The following is a 22,340-nucleotide window of genomic DNA, read 5'->3' as shown; positions in this document are numbered from 1 at the left end:
ATCAGTGGATAGAAGGGGTTTATAGATATTAAGCTACAGACTATAAGGTATGGTTTTCAAGATAAGGATAAAACTATATACACATGAAAATAACCATTTCCAGCATCAAAGATAAGTAAAACAAAGAAACAAAATTTAAGTGGGCTTTTAAAAGTGATAAAACTCAGCTAGTCCCCTAGGAAAAAATTCAGAGGCACTTCAAGCAGCCTTCTGCTTATAAACATCAGATATAAATGTTGTGCAGAGAGCTGCCAACTGTCCCATAACAAGCCTGCAAAGCTGCTGTGGGTGGCTCACCTTCCCTCACCTGACCTGGAGCGCCCACCTATAATGAACACCCATAGTCAAGATTCAGCTGAGCACAAGGTCTACAGTCCTCAGTCCCATGTACCCAAGCTTCTGGAGACTTTCCCATCCAGCTTCCAAAGCTTCGTGCCCACACCTCTTGCTCTCTTGTTATGACAAAGCTTTTCCTTTCATGCCCCTGTTCCAAAAAAGACTTCTGGAGTCCAGATCAAAATCATGCATGTTACAGATGAGGCACCGGTCACTCGGCTTAGGAAAAGGGTTGGGAGGAGCAGAAAAATGTCATCTTTGTATTCAGATTGTTCATTTATAGTCCATTTTTCCCCAGAAAATTCTTACATGATGATGTGGCTTTATTTCAGGTTGAGGCTTTTTAGGGCTACCCTCTGCCTGATTATGTTTTGGAAACATGGTTTATAAGAAAAAAATGTATTATGAGCCCAGAACAACTTACCAATCAACTTTTGTAACTTGACAGGTTTCTGAATTAGAGAAAACCAACTCACTGGAATTCAAAAAACCAAAACCCCTAACCAATTTAATTTTACCAGCTCTCCTTCTGAAAAGGGAAAAATGATATCAAAACAAAATATCAAGCTGGGCATGGGTGGTGGCAGATTCCTGTAATCCCAGTGGCTCAGGAGGCTGAGACAGGAGGATCTCAAGTTCCAAGCCAGCCTCAGCAAAAGCAAGGTGTTAAGCAACTCAGTGAAACTGTGTCTCTAAGTGAAATACAAAATAGGCCTGGGGAGCTGGGGTTGTAGCTCAGTGGTAGAGTGCTTGCCTAGCATATGTTGAGGCACTGAATTTGATTCTCAATACCACAAATAAATAAATAACCATCAACAACTAATAAAATATTCAAAAAAAAAAAAAAAAAGAGGCCTGGGGTATGTGGCTCAGTGGTCGAGTGCCCCCGAGTTCAATCCTCAATACCAAAATAAAATAAAATATCAGAGAGGTACTCAAAACAATTTTTAGAGAACATGTTAAGTCATTTTAATCCAATATGCTATAACTTCACAACTGAATTACCACATTATCCAAAACAATAATCCAAAAGTTCAGAAATGGTCCATTACAAACCTAACCATCAGTTCTCTAGAAAATTCAACCAGAATATAAACATACTCATTGAAAAACTTGATGACATTAAAGTCCCCCAAAATAATTAATTCCAATCGTTTATTCCAACTCTTTATTTATATTTAGATTTTAAAGTGCACTCAGAAAAGGTAAAAATATTAGCTAACTTATAGTAAGATTCGAAAGTCTCACCTAGTATTTATGTTATTGTATCCATACAACAACCATCTGGAGTATTAGTGAAATGCCCATTTTATAGAGGAGAAGTTTAAGCACAGAGAGGTTGAATGACTTATTCAGGTCACCAGCAAGTAAATGCTGTTTCTTAATCACTATGCTCTGATGCTTTTTATCAAACTATTTCAATTACCTTTTTTTTTAAAGGAAAGTTATTTTATTATGTCACATGGCTCAATACATGAATAGTATTTACATAGTCATAATTATTTAAGCCTCTAAAAATTGTAGTGGATTCTCCCATAAAACAGGTAACTTATGGCTGGATTACATAAATAAGAATACATTGAAAAGCTGAATTCTATTGGGCTAAAGTAAAACAGGATTCCACTGCAAGCAAGAAAGCACCAGCTACTCAGTACAATCATGCTCATGAATTTTCTCATGTTTATTCAAATATTTGTCTCATGCACAAGTAAAATTTCCCATGTATGTCTCAAGTTTTCCTACTTAACATTTTTGAGAATGCACTCTAAGTATGGAAACAGGGGCTTTATTCAATCAGTATTTGGAAAGAATAATCCTTTCTCCTCGACTTTGTTTAGAAGTATGTCCCTACCCTGTGATTGTGTTGAGTCATCTCTCACTCTCTGGATGCTGTTTCAAATTCTCTATTCTCCTGGGGAGAAGGAGAATAGAGAAGCTGCCCTTAGCCCCTGGGATGAGGAACAACCCTGGGGCCAGGATCCTAATCTCCAAACAGTGAAGGCCTGCTACAAAGTGTGCTTCTCAAGGATAAGCTGGCTCTTAAACCAAGACTCTGATTGTTGGAGGATAATGAAGAATTCCTTCCTAAACCCTTATTGTCCTGACCAGAGGCAGAAGCTCTTTAAGGGTCCTGCTGGGAATTTAGTTTTGGTAGCTCCAGTCACTGCCCTGAGTCCAAACAGACTCACTCCTCTGGCCCTGGGCCAGCAGAAGTCCTGCTCTGCAGACAGTGGTTCTCAAACTCCAGTGTGCATTAGCCTATGGAGCCCACCCTGGGGATTCAGATTTAGTAGGTCTGGGGTGAGGCCAAGATTTTGCCTTTCTAACAAGTTCCCAGCAGATGCTGATGATGCTGGTTCCAGGGCCAATCTTTGAGAACCAGTGATTTAAAGTAATGGCTGTGGGTTGAAATTCTGTTGATGGATTGGTGTCACCACGAAGCAGCATACATTTAGTAAGGGATTATCTGCCAGTAAGACAGAGCAGGTAACTGCTTGCTAGTCTTACCATCCTCCACCCACTTCTCATCCTCTACTCACCAGCAAGTAAGTAAAACTAAGCAATTCCCTTGAGGTTCAGGTTTGAGATAGCCTTCTGCAATGTCACAGTATTTAAATAGCAAGTCTGGGGCTGGGAATGTAACTTAATGATAGACCCCTTGCCTAGGGTGCACAAGGCCCTGGGTTAGGTCCCCAGCACAGAGGGAAAGGTGCGAGGGGGCTGGAGAGAAAGGAGAAAGGGAAGAGAATACTTTATCCCTAACATAGCACTAAATAAAAATAAGCCAGAAATCCAATTTGTTCCTAGAGCACCTGCCTTCTGACACTAATCGTGAATGTCTGGCAAAGGAAAAGAGGCCAGAAGGATGAGAAGAACTAACAAAAAGACTTTGTATTTGAGATGAGAGTATCTTTCATCAGTGCAACTCAAAGAACCATATTTTATTAATTTGCTACAGATTCACAACTGCATTGTCACATGAGCCATTAATTTGCTTCCATGGGTCATATGCCATTGAGCTAGCCACACAACAATCTAACTTTATTTTTGCAGTTCTAAGGACTGAACCCAGAGCCTCATACACACAAGCAAAGTGCTCTACCACTGAGCTATATCCCCAGTCCTTTTTTATTTTGAGACAGGGTTTATTTTAAGACAAGGCTTACCTTGAACCTGTGATCCTCCTGCCTTGGTTTCCTAAGTAGCTAGGATTATAGACATGTGTCACTGTGCCCAGCAACACAATTTTAATTAACCAGAATAAAATAGAAAAACTACCTATTAAACCCTAGCCAAACTTGAAATTTTTTCAATATTAAAATGAACTTAAGAGTTCAGAAAAAAGCCAGGCATGGTGGCATACACCATAATCTCAGCCATACAGAGGGCTCCAACAGGCAACTCTATTCATATAAAGTATTGAAACGCATTATAGAGATAGTAAGAAATCACACGTACCTTAATTTGGCTCTATCACTTACCAGTTGTATGACATTGGACAATTATTTTATTTCTCTGAGCCACAGTTTTTTCATCAATAAAATAGAGCAGGGTGGGTAATATGCCTTTCTCATACAATTTTTACTAGGATTTTATGAAAAACACATATGAAGTATCCTATAAATGCTATCCAATAAATGTTAATTATTAATAATATTATTATTATTCAGGTCTTCCAATTTGCAAAAAAATAAGTTTAGATTATGGAAAACATACTAATGGTGCTCAAAGACATCTCTCCCACCCCATGACACACCTCCATCCCCTGACTCCTTTGTCAAGAGTTTACCATCCAATAGGACCCCTACTCTTCATAGCCTGTGTATTTTTCAATTCAACTATCCAACATCTAAAATAAGAGATCTGAGCTTAATATTCGTCTTGGCTCACATTGCCACAAAACATGAAACAAAGTTGCAGAAAGAGATAACTGTCTATCCTTTGTTTAAAAGTGTTGAACTACATCCAAACAAATCCTATATGTTGCCAAAGCAGGCACCTACCAAGGTAACAAAACTAGAGATAGGTGTCTGATTGCTACTTGGTGAAGGGGGAGGTGAAAATCTGGTTGGTTGCTCTTGCTGTTTTGCTGGGCTGGGGACGGAACCCAGGGACTCATACATGCTAGAGCACTCTACCATTGAGCTACATGCCCAATCCAGTTTATTTGCTTTTGAAGGGAAAAAAGGAAACATAACTTTAATGACAAAGTATCATTATAATTTACTAGTGCAATGGGTATAGTGCTCAACTAAAAAAAAATAAGAAAGTTAGGAGCAGTGGCGCACAACTGTAATCCCAGCTTCTGGCAAAGCTGAGGCAGGAGGATCACAAGTTTGAGGCCAGCCTGGGCAACTTCGCAAAACACTGTCTCAAAATATAAATTAAAAAGGGATGAGGTTAGAGATAAATGGTTCAATCCTTAGAACTGTAAAAAAAAAAAGAGAAAGAAAGAGAAAAAAAAATCTTAACTCAATCATCAATTAGCTATAAAGTAAACAGTCCTAGAGTGTAAGATCTTCAACATAAAATATGGTTAATTTTTCCAGAAGATGGTGGGTTAATTGTAAGACTTAATAGTATGACTCACTTATTGATAGAATTTCAATACACCTACTCCTGGTCTCTACTCCTGAGTGCAATTTAAAGGTCTTCAAAGAACTAAACACTTAGGAAATGTTATAAGAATAACAAACTTTTGCCACTTGATAACTCCTATCTGAATACATAGCCATACCCACCCCCCCACCCCACCCCCCAACATCAAAAGACCAAAGATAAAGAGATTATCAGAGAGATGTACCCCAGTGACTCTCCTATTTCAGTCTCTGGAAAAATTGTCACAATTTAAGCCAAGGTTAAAAAAAAAAAAATCAGACTACAAAAATGATGCCCCCAGTTGGTTAAAAATGCTATCAATTGGGCTCAATAGTAGAGTACTTGCCTAACAATCATGAGATCCTAAATTCAACCCTCAGCACAGGAAGAAGAAGAAAAATATATATCCTAAATGTAGACAGATCCAAACATACAGCTACATTAGCAAAAAAGAAGAACTGTAGTAATATTCTCTAGGTTGTGATTTTTTCTTCTTTGTATTTTCTGCATTTTACATGTTTAGAATTTGGGACAAATATATCTTAATTTTAGAATCGGAACTATTTTATGTCACACTTTGTAAGACTAAAAATTTTTTAAATTTACTTTTTATCTACACAAAATGATATGGTAGACCATGTAATTCAGTGATTATGTTTCTGAGTCTACAGAGATAAAGCTTTAATCAGTCATTTCTGCACTAATTCAGCACAAATCTTTGATCTTAGGTTTGGCCTGGGGATAACAACTAGGGAAAAATAATTCCAATAACCACAGTTGCTTCATTCAAATGGCTACCTTTCTTTAGCCAGGAAGTTATAAGCAACCCTGTAAAATTAAATACACTGAATAGTCCTCATGATCAAATGTATTTATTCAGCAAACTCTATTTCATCATCTAAAAATAAAACTTTTCACACTGAAATTAAATGAAGTCCTAGATCATAATTATCCCCTCCCAAATCAGGAAGTAATTCACATTCGACATTTCTGATATTCAGGAAAAAAGACAGATACTGCCTGTTTTTAAATAAACTCAATTTGCTGTTTTATTGAAGACATTCAATACAAGTCCCTCCTCCCTTTTCCTTTCTAAATACAGGAAAAGCTTAATCATCTCTCGCGAAGTTCATATATACCTAAAATTCAAAGCACTTGCAATAATAAAAATTAATAAATAGGATTGGGGCTGTAGCTCAGTGGCAGAGCACTTGCCTAGCATGTGTGAGGCACTTGGTTTAGTCCTTAGCACCACATAAAAATAAATAAAATAAAGGCATTCCATCCATCTACAACTACAAAATTTTTTTTAATTAAAAAAATTAATTTAATTTTAAAAAGAGTTTAACAGTGGCATATGCTTATAATCCCAGCAACTCAGGAGGCTGAGGCAGGAGGATCATGAGTTCAAAGACAGCCTCAGCAGCTTAGTGATACCCTTGTCTCAAAATTTTAAAATAAATAAATAAATTATTTTATTTTATTTTATTTTACTTCTTTTTTTAAGAGAGAGTGAGAGAGAAAGAGGGAGAGAATTTTTAATATTTATTTTTTAGTTATCGGCGGACACAATATATTTGTATGTGGTGCTGAGGATCGAACCCGGGCCGCACGCATGCCAGGCGAGCGCGCTACCACTTGAGCCACATCCCCAGCCCAATAAATAATTTTAAAAGGGGGCTGGGAATGTGGCTCAGCGGTGAAGTGCTCCTGGGTTCAATTCCTGGTACCAAAAAAAAAAGTTTAACAGGGGCTGGAGGTATAGCTCAGTGGTCAAGTGCTTGCCTAGCACACATGAGACCCTGGGTTCAGTCCCTGGTACCATTAAGAGAGAGAGAGAGAGAGAGAGAGAGAGAGAGAGAGAGAGAGAAACTCTTGCACAGTTATCTCAGTGATATTAATCTTATTTCCCGAATCAGTTGCTTTCTCAAGCAACAGCAAATGTAAATGGGATTTCACAAATAAAAAGAAATTAGCTTAAAAAACAATAGTTTGGATCACATATGAATGGAGAAGAACAACAGCATAATCCAGAAATTATGTGCATGAAAAATGGAGGGAATACAACATCAAATAATATTTTTTATATTTGTATAAAGAAACCTTGAAAGAATTCAGACAAACTAATAAAAGTAGTCATCTCGTAGGAGAGGGAGGGACAAGGCAGAGGACGACAAGAGCAAGAGTGACTCTTTTTACTGCATAGCCTCTGCTGTAACTATTTTTGAACAATATAAATGTGTTGCCTATTCAATAAAAGAGATGAAAACTTACACTAATATTATTTGAGCTGCATCATGATTTTTCCACCAGCCTAAGCCCTCATGTAGAGGTAAAGAACATGAGATGCCTGGAGCTGAGAGTTCACCAGCTAGTTAATTAGTACAACTGGGATATCCTGAAAAATATAGGCTGGTTTCCTTGTCTAGACCTGTTCCCTGTGGCCAGCCCATCAGCTGGGAAACAGCAGCCCACTCAGCACCTCAACAGCCCTTCCAGAGGCCAACATAATCAGGCCCAATCTGATTAGGCTCAGCAAAGCCCTGCTTAACTCAATTGCCTTTGCTACATACACATTGTAGCCTCAGCCCTCAGAACATTGTATCAAGTGGCTGATGTTGTCAGAAAGCTCTCACATTCTTCCGAGTATTTTTGCAATTTAAATCTGCTAGTTACTACACAATCCTCCACATGTTACTGACAATGACTACTAATTTTTAATCAGAAGGGGGCAAAAGGTGAGGAAAGTATAATAATGTCCTCGCAGGAATAATCTGCAACAGTCATGTGTCCCTTCAAAGTGAGATATTGGTTTTCTACATGGGTAGAGAATTATTATGAAAGAAATCAGAAGAGTAAGTGAAAATAAAAGGGTGCCAACAGAAGAAAATTGCCACCATTTCACAGGGAAGAAAAAAATCTTATCCCGGAAGGATTTCTACTTGTTTTTTAGAATTTTTTTTTTAGAACAAAATATGCTATAAACATTAAAATCATTACTTTATATGTATGGGGGTACCACCATTCCACTTATATGTAAGCCTTTTATGTTAGATATCATCAAAAGTGGCAATTTGGAATTAAGACTTTCTTCTAGAAATGTTATAAAGAATGGCTCATATAATTTTATTTAATTATATAAAATCATCCACATAAATATGCCACATACCTGAAGGAAGGGCCCTGGGAGACCCATTTTATGACCCTCACAACTTAGTACTAGAGGAGTAACTCAAAATATGCATCATAAATGGATGAATGTCCTGCTACCTCATGAACAAGATTCCAAACACAGAACAACAGAGACCAGTGTTTCCACAGCTCAGTTTATCAGAATCACCTAGGGGCACGTGTTAGTGAGGCCAAGACAGGCCTCACCCCAGCCATGCTGATTCAGAATCTCCAGGGGCGGGTCTGGGAATCTGTTTTTAGCCAGGCCCCTGCTAAATGTGATGACTCAGAATGTGTGGGAAATGGGAGATGAATGAAGTGTGCTAATAGTTGCCTGCACTCCAAGGGGAGCAAGGAAAGCAGGAGGTCTGAGTCCACAAACCCGTCAGGTGCTGGGTTTGGGTGGAGGTTCTAGTATCTCCTCTCCTGCCACCCTGCCACCTCTCAGGAAAGGGAGGAAGAAGGGACAGCTCTTCCACAGTGAGGAAGCTGAATGGGATCTGAGCCTGCTCTCCAGTTCCCACAATAGGAGGAAATGGAGGCGAAAGGGCGCTGGGACAGAAAGAGGACATCCACATGAGGCTCTCCAGCCAACAAGCTGAATCCCTGTGAGGCAGAGAGAAAGCCCCCCCACCCCTTCACATGTTCTTGTCAGGAACCACTGACACTTTTAGATGCCTGTGCAGAACACTTTGGTTTCCCAATCAGAAATATTTTTATGTTTATCTCTGAGACCATCTCTCCTCTGGACTTGGTCAGCTCTCATCTTCCAGGCTTCCGTAGTCCAGCATCCCTGGGGGGCACCCATGGCAATACAGGGCCATGTGCAAGTGGGGCTACCTCAGCCTTTGCTACCACTGAGGCAAAAGCAGCAAGTGTTAAATAAATGTTAGCTGTGTGCCCAGCAAAGAACTCAGTAAGTCCTGGCCATCTGCTCATAGTTTGAGAGGTTTCAAAACAGAGAAGGAAAAGGTTAAAGCCCAAAAGACTTTGTGTTTTTCCCTCAGATATTTGACAGGCATTCACCATATTTCTTGGCATTGGTTTATCCCATCTGAGTCTCTGATCGTCATAATTTGAAGTTGGTGCAGATAGTCCAGAGACAGTACCACACAATATCAAAGCAGGCTAACGCTACAGGCAGCGCTGTCTGTGTTCAAAGCTCAGCTCCACTGCTTAGAGCTGTGGATGTGTGCAAACAAATTACTGGTACCTTAGTGCTATCAGCTGTTACACTGAAATAACGGAGCAGAATCCACCTCAGAGAGCTGCTGTACACTTTACTCTGCCCGTGACAAACATGCCAATGTTTGCCATCAGCATCAGAAGACAATACAAAATCATGCAAAAGACAGTTCCCCTTGGATGTCAGATGCCGCCTAGATCCTAATACCAGTAAAGATACTTTTTGGAGTCTGATGCCAAAGACATTCACAGATGTGTCATTTATCCACAAAGAAAGGATTGATGAGACTAATGGTACAGAAGACACAGAGACCAACCCACATAAATACTAGACATTATCTCATACTAGACCAAAAACATAACATTGGAGAAAAGATAGCTTCTTCAACAAATGGTGCTGGGAAAACTGGAAATCCATATGCAGCAAAATGAAACTAAACCTCTATCTCTCACCATGCACAAAACTCAACTCAAAGTGGATCAAGGACCTAGGATTTAGACCAGAGATCCTACGCCTAATAGAAGAAAAAAAAGGCCTAAATCTCCATCATGTCGTATTAGGCCCTGACTTCCTTAACAAGACTCTTAAAGTGCAAGAAATAAAATCAAGAATCAATAAATGGGATGGTTTCAAACTAAAAAGCTTCTTCTCAGCAAAAGAAACAATGAGGTGAACAGAGAGCCTAGACTTGAGGAGCAAATTTTTGCCACACACATATATCACATAGAGCACAATCTCCAGGATATATAAAGAACTCAAAAAACTTGACATCAGGGGCTGTGGCTGAGGCTCAGTGGTAGAGTGCTTGCCTGGCACACATGAGGCATGGGGTTCAATCCTCAGCACCACATAAAAATAAAAGTATTGTGTCCACTTACAACTGAAAAAATACACTTAAAAAAAAAACTTGACACCAAAAATAAAAACAATACAACCCAATCAATAAATGGGCCAAGGAACTGAACAAACACTTCTCAGAAGAGGATATATAATCAATCAACAAACATATGTAAAAATGTTCAACAGCTCTAGCATTTAGAGAAATGCAAATCAAAACTACTCTAAGATTTTACCTCAATTCAGTCAGAATAGCAGCTATTAAGAATACAAACAACAAAAAGTGTTGGCGAGGATGTGGAAAAAAGGACACACTCTCACATTACTGGTGGGACTGCAAATTGGTATAACCAATCTGGAAAGCAGTATGGAGATTCCTTGGAAAACTGGGAATGGAACCACCATTTGACCCAGCTATCCTACTCCTTGTTTTATATCCAAAGGACTTAAAAACAGCATACCACAAGGACACAGCCACATCAATGTTTATGGCAGCACAATTCACAATAGCTAAATTATGGAACCAACTTAGATGCCCTTCAATAGATGAATGCATAAAGAAACTGTGGTACATATACACAATGGAATATAATTCATCATTAAAAGAGAATAAAATTATGGCATTTGCAGGTAAATGGATGGAATTGGAGAATATCATGCCAAGCGAAATAAGCCAATCTCAAAAAAAAAAAAAAAAAAAAACAGGTCCCAGGGCTGGGGATGTAGCTCAATTAGTAGAGTGCTTGCCTTGCATATATAAGGCCCTGGGTTCAATCCCCAGCACCACAAAGAAAGAAAAACAAAAAAAAAAAACAGAGGCTGAATGTTTTCTCTGATAAGTGGATACTATTCCATATTGGGGGGCAGGGGGTGCATGGGATAAGTGGAGAAACTTTGAATGGGTCAAAATGGAGGGGAGGAGGGGGCAAAGGGGTAGGAAAGACAGTGGAATGAGACAGACATCATTACCGTGGGTACATGTATGATTGCACGAAAGGCATGACTCTACTTCATGCACAACCAGAGAAGTGAAAAATTCTACTTCGTAGTATACAATGAATCAAAGAGCTTTCTACTGTCATGTATAACTGATTATAACTACAAATAAATAAATTTAAAAGAAAGAAATAAAGGACAGAAGGAAGGAAGGGAGGGAGGGACTGATGGCTGGGATCTCCAGGCCCTTTCCTTTGAGTTCCCCAAAGAAAGTTCTAGCTCCTCTACTGCATTTCTCTGAAGTACTGCTGAAGGGCACACTTAGAGAAAGACATGCAAAAGCAACACAGCCAACACCACCATCATGTTGATTCTGAATTTCAATTTCTGCAGAATTTGTTCATCTTAGGATTTAAACCAATTTGAGGAGAAATTGAATTTAATAATTAAATAAGTTACTAGGTGCCTAGTTAGGCTCAAGCCATTTCATATTATTCTTAAAACTTGATTTTGGGGGCTGGGGTTATAGATCAGTTGGTAGAGTGCTTGCCTAGCATACACAAGGCCCTGGGTTCAATCCCTAGCACCACAAAAAAAAAAAAAAAAAAAAAAAAAAAAAAAAACCTTTATTTTTGCTGAGTATGCCTGTGATCCCAACAACTCGGGAAGCTAAAACAGGAAAATAGCAAGTTCAAAGCTAGCCTCAGCAACTAAGCAAGACCCTAAGCAAATTAGCCAGATCCTGTCTCAAATTTAAAGAAATAAAAAGGGCTGAGGATGTGGCTCAGTGGTGAAGTACCCCTGAGTTCCATCTCTGGCACCAAAAAAGAAACTTAATTTAAATTTTTTTTTTTTTTTTTTGGTGTGTATATGGGGCGAGGTACCAGGGATTGAACTCAGGGGTACTCTACCACTGAGCCACATCCCCAGCCGTATTTTGCATTTTATTTAGAGACAGGGTCTCACTGAGTTGCTCAGTGCTTCACTTTTGCTGAAGCTGGCTTTGAACTTGCGATCCTCCTCCCTCAGCCTCCTGAGCTGCTGGAATTATAGGCATGCACCATCACATCCAGTCTCAAAACAAAACACCGCATTATTTTTCTGCTTCCAAATATTCTTTCCAGATATTAACAAACTAAATAGTTCTTTATTTAAATTTCTTTGTTAGTCCTAACCCTAAAACAATGCAGTTGAAATTTTAATATGATGTTTTGCTCTAACATAAGAAAACCAGATTATTGCTCAATAAAGAATTTCAACCTAAATGTAGGTAGTGTTTTATGCCAGGTAATTATATTCCAAAGAATCATGAGTAGACTGATGTTTGGACCTAAAAGACATACTCTCATAATTCAAAAGTTAACACTTTTTTTTTAGAACTCTGAACATATGGCAAATGCATTTAAATGCAATTCTCTTCCCCTAATGCTATTAACATTTTTAAAGATGAGGAGGAATCTAGTTTACTGTAGGCAGAATATACACAAATTTGAACAAATGGCTGACTGATCTATTGGGAAGATATAAATAACCTCCCAACATGTAAAGATCCACATGATCTCTCTGTTTAAAAATATTACTTGAGGGTACAGCTCAGTGGTCAAGCACTTGCCTAGAATGCATGAGGCCCTGAGCTCAATCCTTAGCTCTGCAACCAATAAATAAATGTGATTTTACTTGATAGAGTCCTTCTGGTCATAGAGTTTATTTCAGACACAAAGATTTTATTTAAATTCCCCTTCCTAAGAATCTGAGAGAGATTATTTATCAAAATTGTAATCACACGTTTATCTTTTCAAATAGTAAAACTTCTGATAATCAAACAGTAAAATCTAACTCATAAAAGCAGAGAGAATGGTTGCTACCTGGGCTGGAAGAGGTGGGTGGGTAGAGTAAGATATCGGGAAAAGGATACAAAATTTGTGCTGAGAAATAAAGGTGTGCTGGTGCACGCCTATAATCGTATCAGCTCCGGAGACTGAGACAGGAGGATTGCAAGTTCAGGGCCAACCTCAGTAACTTATCAAGGCTCTAAGTATAAAAATAAATAAACAAAAAGGGCTGGGAATGTGGCTCAGTGGTTAAGCAGCTCTGGCTTCAATCCCTAGTATAAAAAAAAAAAAAAAAAGAAGAATTTCAAAAGACCTACTGTGAAGAAAGGTGACTATAGTTAGTAACAATGTATTATATATGTGAAAATCTTCAAAGAGCAAATTTTATGTTTTCTCACCACAAAAAAAGTGAGGTAAGACATGTTACTTAGCTGTATTTAGCCATTCCACAATGTATACAGCATATATCAGAACATCGTGTTGTACACCATAAATGTTATTTGACCTTCATTTGTTGATTTTAAAATAAGTAAATGAATTTTTAATTTATCGATTGAATCACAAAATGCCAAAAATTGTAAAAGCCTGCAGTAATTATTTTAGTTGAAATGTCTATTTTACAGATAAGGAAATCAAGGGCTAGACAGATTGAATAAATTGGTCCAAATCCGCATACTAGCACAAACTGGGCATGGTGATGCACACCTGTAATCCCAGATGTTTGGGAGGCTGAGGCAAAAACATCACAAGTTTGAGATCAGCAAGGCCAAGACCTTTTTTCAAAATAATACTTGAAAAAAGGACTAGAGATGTAGCTCAGTGATAAAGTGCCACTGAATTGAATCAACAGTACAGAAAAAAAAAGAAGAAGAACAGAACAGAACATGGCAGAGGTGAAGCCAGACTCAAGTTTTTCAATTCCCAATATACAAAGCTCTCCTGTCCATCTGCCCATTGCAGTGGTCCTCAATTTGCCTGCTCAGAGAACACTGTGGCATTTGTTAAACATGCTAGAGACAGGCTCAACCGGGTTTTGAAAGGGTCTGGGAATTTTGTTTTGTTTTGTTTACAGTACTAGGGATGAAACCCAGGATCTTGCAATTACTAGGTAAACACTCTACCACTGAAGTACTTCCCCAAACCTTTTTAAATTTTATTTGGAGATAGGGTCTCAATGAACTGCCAATTGCAATTATCCTGTCTCAGCCTGGGATTACAGATGTGCACTACCATGCCCTGCTAAGGAATCTCTATTTTTAACATAAATTCTAGGCAAGTAGGAAACACTGCTTGATCTCACACAGCTTCTTTAACTGAATGGTACAATTGTCCACTTAGCTACCATCAGTTTTTGTTAATAAATTTAAGGACTATTCAGGGATTAGAGGTGGGTGGAAGCCACATCCTCACAAACATTCTCTATAGTATGTGGTGTTTCTTTTCTTTTCTTTTTTTTTTTTTTTTTTTTTTTGGTACTGAGGATTGAACCCAGGGGCACATTTCACCACTAAGCCACAACCCTATCCCTTTCTATTTTTTATTTTGAGACAAGGTCTCACTAAATTGCTCAGGGTCTCACTAAATTACTGAGGCTGACTTTGAACTTGCAATCCTTCTGTCTCACTTCCGCCACCCAACCCCACTCCCAGCCCTGTGTGACTGGTGTTATAGGCACGCATCCAGATGCAATGTTTCAATGAAATCAAGTCTTATGCCAATTTCACTGGAGAGAAACGTTTATAAGCAGGCACAAAAATAGCCACATAACTTGTTCTTAGAAGTGCAGAGAAGTGGCAGGCCTGGTGGTGCGTGCCTGTAATCCCAGCAACTCAGGAGGCTAAGGCAGGAGAATTGTAAGTTCAAAGCCAGCCTCAGCAATTTAGTGAGACCCTATTTAGCAAGATCCTATTAAAAAAATAAAATAAAATAAATAAAATAAATTTTTAAAAAAGATCCTATTAAAAAAAAAAAAAAGAAGAAGAACAAGAAAAAAGAAAAGATAAAAAGTGCTGGGGATGTGGCTAGTGGTTAAGTGCCCCTGGGTTCAATCCCTAGTACCAAAAAAAGAACAACAACAACAACAGAGAAGTCTCTTTGCTATCTTTAGAACCCTGACAAATATTTTGCAGAAAAGGTTTGTTCTGAGGAAACAAAGACATTCTGACATCAGGACTAGCCAAACTTCTAGTTAGGTCGGAGGACAGTCTGTTGTGACTTAACACCTAGAACACTACTCAGAAGTATGAGCCTACTCTTTCAAATTCTCATACCTGTCTATGAAAAGACAGGGCCTATAGGATCTTTCTGCCAACCAGCTATCTTTTTTTGGTGGGGTGGGTTTTGGGTATTGAATCCAGAACCTCACACATAGTAAACACATGTCTGCCACTAAGCTACACTCCCAGGTAACCAGTTATCTTGAACAACATATAGCTCACCTCTAAAAACTACACAGTGTTCCAAGGCCATCATGTACAGGTGCACAGGCTGAGCACATACTATGATGTGAAGAGGTCCCCATAGTTGTGCAGTACAGCCAACCTCTCTCAACTTGGAACATTTCTGGAATCCATTTTTTGTTGTTTGTGTGGCAGGGGGCACTGAACTCAGGGCACTCTATCATCGAGCTACATCCCATCTTTTTATTTATTTTGAGATAGGGTTTCTCTAAGTTGCTAAGGCTGTCTATAACTTGCCTCAGCCTCCCAAGTCACTGGGATTACAGGCATGAGCCACCATTTCTGGCTCACTAATGGACTCCAATAGAAAAAAAAAAAAATCTGGTTTTCTAAAAACTTTTATTTTTAAGGCAAACAAACCATCTTTTCCTAATCTTTTTCAACAATTACATTTCATTCATCCAGGGAAGCGCTTCAAAGGCTTACAAGGGCTAAGCACAAGCTCTACCACTGAGCTAACCCCCCAAATCCCAGATAGTACATTTAAGGTGAAGAGAGTTTTTGATTCAAAATCAGAAGACTCAAGTCTGTCTTGTATAGACCTCTTACCAACTCTAGAACTTCCATTTCTCCCTCTGTAAAGCCTCACTTTTTGTTTGTTTGTTTGTTTTTCCCTCTATTATTGAACCCAGGGGCATTCTACTACTGAACTTCTGCCATTTTAACTTTTCTATTTTGAGACAAGTTCTTTCTAAATAGCTGAGACTGGCCTCAAACTCGCATTCCTCCTGCCTCAGCTTCCAGAGTAGCTGGAATTACAAGGGTGTGCCACCATGATTTTTTAATAATGAAAGAATTGCATGAGAAGTGTTAGTATTAATTATTAAAAGAAATAAATCATGGGGCTAAGAATCTAGGCTCAGTGGTAGAGCACTTGCTTAACATAAAGTCCTTGATTCAATCCCCAGCCCCATGAGAAGGAAAGAAAGAAAAATAAGGGGGCCAGGGGAGACTTAAACTGTAAAACACTGTACTAAGTGCAGAAAGTCAGTACCACATATTGTATGATTCCACTTGTATGAAATATCCAGACTAGTCAAATCTATAGGGGCAGAAAGTAGATTCACCGTTTGTCTAGGGGTGGAAATGTTAAAAGGAAATGGAGAATAACTGCTAATGAACATGAGACTTTCTTTTGGAATGATGGAAATGTTCTAAAATTGACTGTGGTTACATTGCACAACTCTGAGCATACTAAAAACCACCAAACTGTACACTTTAAGTGGGTGAATTATATAGTGTAATAATTTTATCTCAGTAAAGCTATTTATCTTACACATACATACACACAGATTAAAAATATACATATAAAACAGAAGCCAGGCATGTGATGATGCATGCCTATAATCCTAGCATCTCCAGAGGATGAGGCAGGAGGACTGCAAGTTCAAAGCCAGTCTCAGCAACTTAGTAAAGGCCCTTATCTCAAAATAAAAAATATTTTTATAAAGGGCTGGGATGTGGCTCAGTGGTTAAATGTCCCTGGGTTCAATCCTGGCATCAAAATAAATAAATAGACAAATAAATATATAAATAAATAAACAAACAAGGCTCTTGGGTTCAGTTTGCATTGATTTCTGCATAGCAAAGTCTCTTTTGACTGTTCACAGAGCCCAGATATAACTATTCACATTTCTAGAGGTTGCTACTTTTTTTTTTCTTTTGGGTACCAAGGATTGAACTCAGGAATGCTTAACTACTGAGGCACATCCCTAACCCTCTGGGGCAGTCTGGCTGGGCACAAATCAGGAGTCACTCAAGCAGGAACAAACTTTATTTCCGAACTCCCACGAACACCACCCACGGAACACCACACAACAATCGGAACTCCCTCCACCGGAACTCCACCAACCACACGAACTCTCCAGGAATCCCCACCTGAGCTCAACCTGAACTCAACGGGAACTTCGAGAACTCAAAAGTAGTGGGTGCCCAGGCAGCAGGGGTCCAATACACAACTGAATACACAGCCCGCCTCAATCCAGCACCATCCAGCCACAGCAATCACACACAGCCCAACCTAACCATCATCATCCCAATGGCTTGGCGCCACCGCCCCCACCATCACCACCCCTGGCAAAATGCCAGGGGCCATTCCGACTTGGCTGCGGCCCCCCAACATCCTCCTTTATATTTTATTTAGAGACAGGGTCTTGCTAAATTGCTTAGGGCCTCACTAAATTGCTGAGACTGGCTTTGAACTTGTTATCCTCCAGCTTCAGCCTCCCAAGCTATGGGGATTACAAGCATACACCATCACACTCATTTTCAATGAGGCCTTATTTTGTCAGCAAAATTAATGAAGTCTGACTTTTACAAAAAGGAGATTTTGGCAGCTGAGTTCAAAACTTTTAAAATATAGGAAATTAAAGTTTTTTTTTTTAAGTAACTGTCTTGCTCACTTAGATTTGCAACAGAAAAATAATAGTATTTTTTCCCCAAGGCTTTTGTAGTTATTCTTCCAGATAAAAAGCACTAAGAAACATTTGTATTAGTTCAGAACAAACATTTATTAAGGTATTACATTCCAGGCACCATTCTATGCTCAAGAAAAACAAAACTGTGGCAATCCTTAGCTTCAAGGAGCTTGCTATCTGGCAGAGAGACGCTGATATGGATATACCATTTCAGTGCCCCTGGTAAATGGATGATGAAGACACATACTGATGCTCATCCTGGGGCCAGGGGAGTGCCATAGGAACACTTTTCCCAGCCTGGAGATGTCAAAGAAATCATAAGGGGAGCCTTCAATGACTAGGAGAATAGTAATGTGTGTCTTTGCCAATTTGTGACAACAACAAACAACATTTTGGATGACTTGTTATCCATAATATTTAATAATAAGCTTGATGAAATATTCCTAATAATCATTGAGGCCATGGGCTGGGGATGTGGCTCAAGTGATAGCGTGCTTGCCTGGCTGGGCATCGAACCCAGGGCGCTGAGTTCGATCCTCAGCACCACATAAAAATAAAATAAAGATGTTGTGTCCACCGAAAACTGAAAAATAATTTTTTTAAAGTATTTATTTATGTATCTTTAGTTTTAGGTGGATACAATATTTTGCTTTTATGTGGTGCTGAGGATCGAACCCAGTGCCTCATGCATGCTAGGTGAGCGCTCTACCACTGAGCCACCACCCCAGCCCCTGAAAAATAAATATTAAAAAAAAAAAAAAAACCATTGAGGCCAGCAGGACTGACCATAGAACCAAAATGTTGTTTGTATATAGCAAAGATAGTCTACACATTTAAAAATCATTTCAATGACATCTTATATTACAGAAGAACCCCATCAACCAGTGATTGTGCTGTCCTGCCCCCTGTCTTTTGGGAAGCTAGCTGGAACATCACTTGCTCCGAGGGAGATCTTTTATGAAATGTATCTACACTTTGTTCTCTATTTGGACCTAAAGGGAAGCTTCATAAGCAGTGGGACAGCAGGCAGGTCAATTGAAGGTTGGGGTCTAGAAGGGATGTACTATTCATCATCTCTTAATCCAGGGTAAAACACTCCAACTCTTTTGGCCTGGATTTCCTCTCTGGTTAGGTGTTCGTGAAACAGATGAATGGCCTTCATAGTCAATTCCAAGTCTAAGAATCTAGATGTCCACACATACTAATGGAGTATATTATTCTGAAGACCTACCTAAAACAAGACTAAAATAACTTCAAATTGTAACTTTTACGCAGGAATAGGTTTGAAGCCTTGTTTTTAAAGAATCCTAACAGATGCTAAATAGAAAGAATGAATAGGCAGTTCTTTGCTTTCTGGCATATAAAAAAGCATGCAAAGGTAGGGAAAAAAAACCACAAAAACTAATAATGTCTTTATAGTTCAGCTTTCTTCTGTATATGCACTTATACTCTTAGGCATAATTATATTCAATAAAAGCCTTCTTTTGTGATCATAGCCAGGGTTTCTGGTATAAAATCAAAGCCATTTAAGATTCAACTTATTAAAAGTTTTGAAATGAATTATTTCAGTCATTATAATAAGAACAACCTTAGTTAACTTAGAGAATTTAGGTAATTTCTGGTTATGGACATGTAGCCCACTAAGACTTATACACATAAAGGAGAGAAAAGTCATATATTTAAATGCAAAACAAAACTAACAAAGCAGTTCTTGACCTTCAGGAATTTTTCTTGGTTCTGCTTTCCTTCCCACCTTGGCCCACCCACCCCACCCTCTTCTTAGAGATACTGGGGATTAAATCCAGGGACTGGGTTTGCACAAGCTAGTTGAGCACTCTGCCACTGAGTTAAACCCACAGCCCATTGCTTTTTTGTTTGTTTTTGGTTTTATTTTGTTTAAAGATATTAACTGGCAGAGCACAGTGGCACAGGCCTGTAATCCCTGCTATTGGGGAGACTGAGCAGGAGGATCTCAAGTCCTCCTGCCTCAGCAAACTGGCCAGCCTCAGCAAACTGGAGGCCAGACTGGACAACAGTAAGACTGTCTCAAAATACAAAACTAAAAAATGTTTTTAAAAAAGCACTAGGGATTTAGCTCTGTGGTAAAGTGTCCCTGAGTTCAATCCTCAGTATCAAAGAAAACAAAAAAAGGGCTGGGGAGCTGGGTACAGTGATACTCGCCTGTAATCTCAGTGACTCAGGAGGCAGAGGCAGAAGGATCACAAATTCAATGCAAGCATGGGCAATTCAGCAAGACCCTGTTTCCAACTTTTAAAAGTGGGCAAAGGGGTGAGGGGGGTGGCTGGGAGGTAGCTCAGTGGTAGAGAACACCTGGATTCAATTCTTAGTACTGCCAAAAATAAAAATAAAAAATAAAGATCTTAATTGGCTTTCTTTTCTGATTCTAGAATCAGGCAACACTTCATTCCATTAAATAGAATGTGCTTCCTCTTGTTTTTAATTCCCACAATAGATTAGTTCATCCAGTAGTCAGATTTGCTTCATCACATTGTTGGTCAAGGGTGAAATTCTCATTCACCCATGTACACACATCCTACAGAAAAGACATAGAAGCAACTAATGATCGCCATGTTGACTGTGACATTCCTCTAAGACAATACATCCTATGCACAGGTCATTCATTATTCACATTAGATAGATATATTCCGATTGCCTCCAACTTCATGAGATCACTGATTCCCATCCTCATCTCCTCCCACTCACCTAGGTTAGGAGCTGTCCACAATTTATAAGAATGTGTTGACAGCACAATCAAAGAGGTGAACTATAAAAATGTAAGACCATCACATAACTGGACAACTTGGAGAAAGATGGTATTATAGCGAGCAATCTTACTGGAATTAACTTATTGAAAGTTTGAACTCTTAGGCTGTAGAGTAGTTAAAATATAGGGCTGGGGCTGTAGCTCAGTTGCAGAGCGCTTGCCTAGCATGCATGGGACACTGGGTTCAATTTTAAAATTTAAAAAAATATATATACACCTAAGTTTTTCTAGCAAGTTGGAAAACAAGCTATTCAAGATTGCTTATGAAGTGATTCTAAGTGAGGCAATATTTCACCTTGAGCTGCTGAAATCTAGGCGTTACACCAGTATCTCCCCTCCACCCTACAATCCATCAACCATCTCCAGTTTACACTCAGGATTATGACCAAGTCCACGAACATAAAAGGGAGAAACCAAATAGACATCACACAAAGTTTCTCTGCTTTGAGACAGCAGGAAATTCCAGTTAAGCTGCTGAGATGAAATGGGTGTTTAGGGAGATCACTGTGTCAGGACATAGACTTGATTTTCAGGGTTGGAGGAGGCCAGACAAAGATGAATGAATAGAGTCTCAGCTCAAGGTCAAGATCCTCTGAATCACAAAGAGCTGATGGGTCAGTCTGGGAGAGGAAACAAAATTCAAGGCCAACAGGAAAAAAACCTGAACTAAAAAATCTACAGTTTCGTTTGTAGGTAAGAACACAGGTACAACACGCGGCTAGGCAGAAAGGTAACAAGCAGACTCAATGCTTGCTGAGATCCCCCGACTTTTCCAAAAAGATCCTCGAGAAGTCTAAAGAATGTACATCCATGTCAGTGTTCTACCCTTGCTTCTCAAATGGGCTACCTTCTTCCCCTGCCACTTTCCCATGGTTGCTCCTCTGTATACAGCACCCGCGGCTCTTCTCTCACTGAGAGGACAGAACAGCCCAATTGTCACACTCCGCGCTCATTCCACCAAGGTAGCCAAGAATCTCCCAGAAGCCGAGAAACCTAGGGTGCCACACGCGCCTGCTACCTACGTTGCCTCCCTCTCGGGTCAGGCAGCCCCCACCCGAGAACCCTACACTCGCGGGGCTCCCGGCTCACACAGCGGCCCCAGAGCCGAACCCGCGCCGCCAGGGGGCAGCAGGGAGCATCTGGCCGCGCCTCCCGCCGCGTTCCCCTCCCCCGACCCGCCGGCCACTCACGGATTTTCACTCGGCGGTGGTCCAGGCGCGCGGCGGCGGCGTGCAGGGCGTCGAGGCGGCGGTGCAACTCAGCTGTGCGGTGGCCCAACGCGGCTGCCTGGCCCTCGAGCTCGCCGAAGATGTCCCCGGCGCAGCGCGACAGGTCGGCCAGCTGCGCCAGCAGGCAGACTAAGGCATGCGAGCTGACCTGCTCCAGCGAGCGGAAGAGTGGCGCGCCCGCGGCCCCGGCCTCCGCCAACTCGGGCCGGCGCAACCGCGCGGGCTCCACGGTCCTCTGGTGGAAGGGCATGGCGCGAGGCGGGGGGCGGCTCCGGCCGGCGGCGCCGCGGGCCGCCCCAGGCGAGCGCAGCCCTTAATCCGCCCCACGTCGGCGCGGGGCGCGAGTCTGCATGCAACACAAAGAAAGGTCCCCCGCAGCGGCTGGGCGCCGAGGGGAAGCTCCGCGGCTCCTGCCGGCGGGGGAGAGGCCGGGCAGGAAGGACGCACCGACAGACTAGCGGACTCGCGGGCGGGCAGTAGCCCAGGAAAGGGATCGGGGGTCCAAGCCGCCCGGCGCCTGGTGGCGTCCTCCCACCAGCCGGGATTGCCCTGC

General features: G+C 40.4%; 1 protein-coding gene across 2 annotated transcripts in view; it reads right to left on the bottom strand.

The window, feature by feature from the left end:
* The window catches only part of Nhsl1 (NHS like 1), a 238,909-nt gene extending 216,870 nt beyond the window's left edge, over nt 1-22,039 (bottom strand). For both annotated transcript variants that reach the window (XM_078019050.1, XM_078019051.1), the window contains exon 1: nt 21,749-22,039. In XM_078019050.1, coding sequence (XP_077875176.1) covers nt 21,749-22,037 — 289 coding nt within the window. In that variant the 5' untranslated portion in view covers nt 22,038-22,039. The remainder of the gene's footprint in view (nt 1-21,748) is intronic.
* Nucleotides 22,040-22,340: the final 301 nt, after the last annotated feature.

The sequence above is a fragment of the Ictidomys tridecemlineatus genome, chromosome 8 (genome assembly GCF_052094955.1).
Source record: "Ictidomys tridecemlineatus isolate mIctTri1 chromosome 8, mIctTri1.hap1, whole genome shotgun sequence".
NCBI classification, from domain to species: Eukaryota; Metazoa; Chordata; class Mammalia; order Rodentia; family Sciuridae; genus Ictidomys; species Ictidomys tridecemlineatus.
The sequence above is the reverse complement of the archived record's forward strand: the minus strand, read 5'-3'. Positions and strand labels throughout refer to the sequence as shown.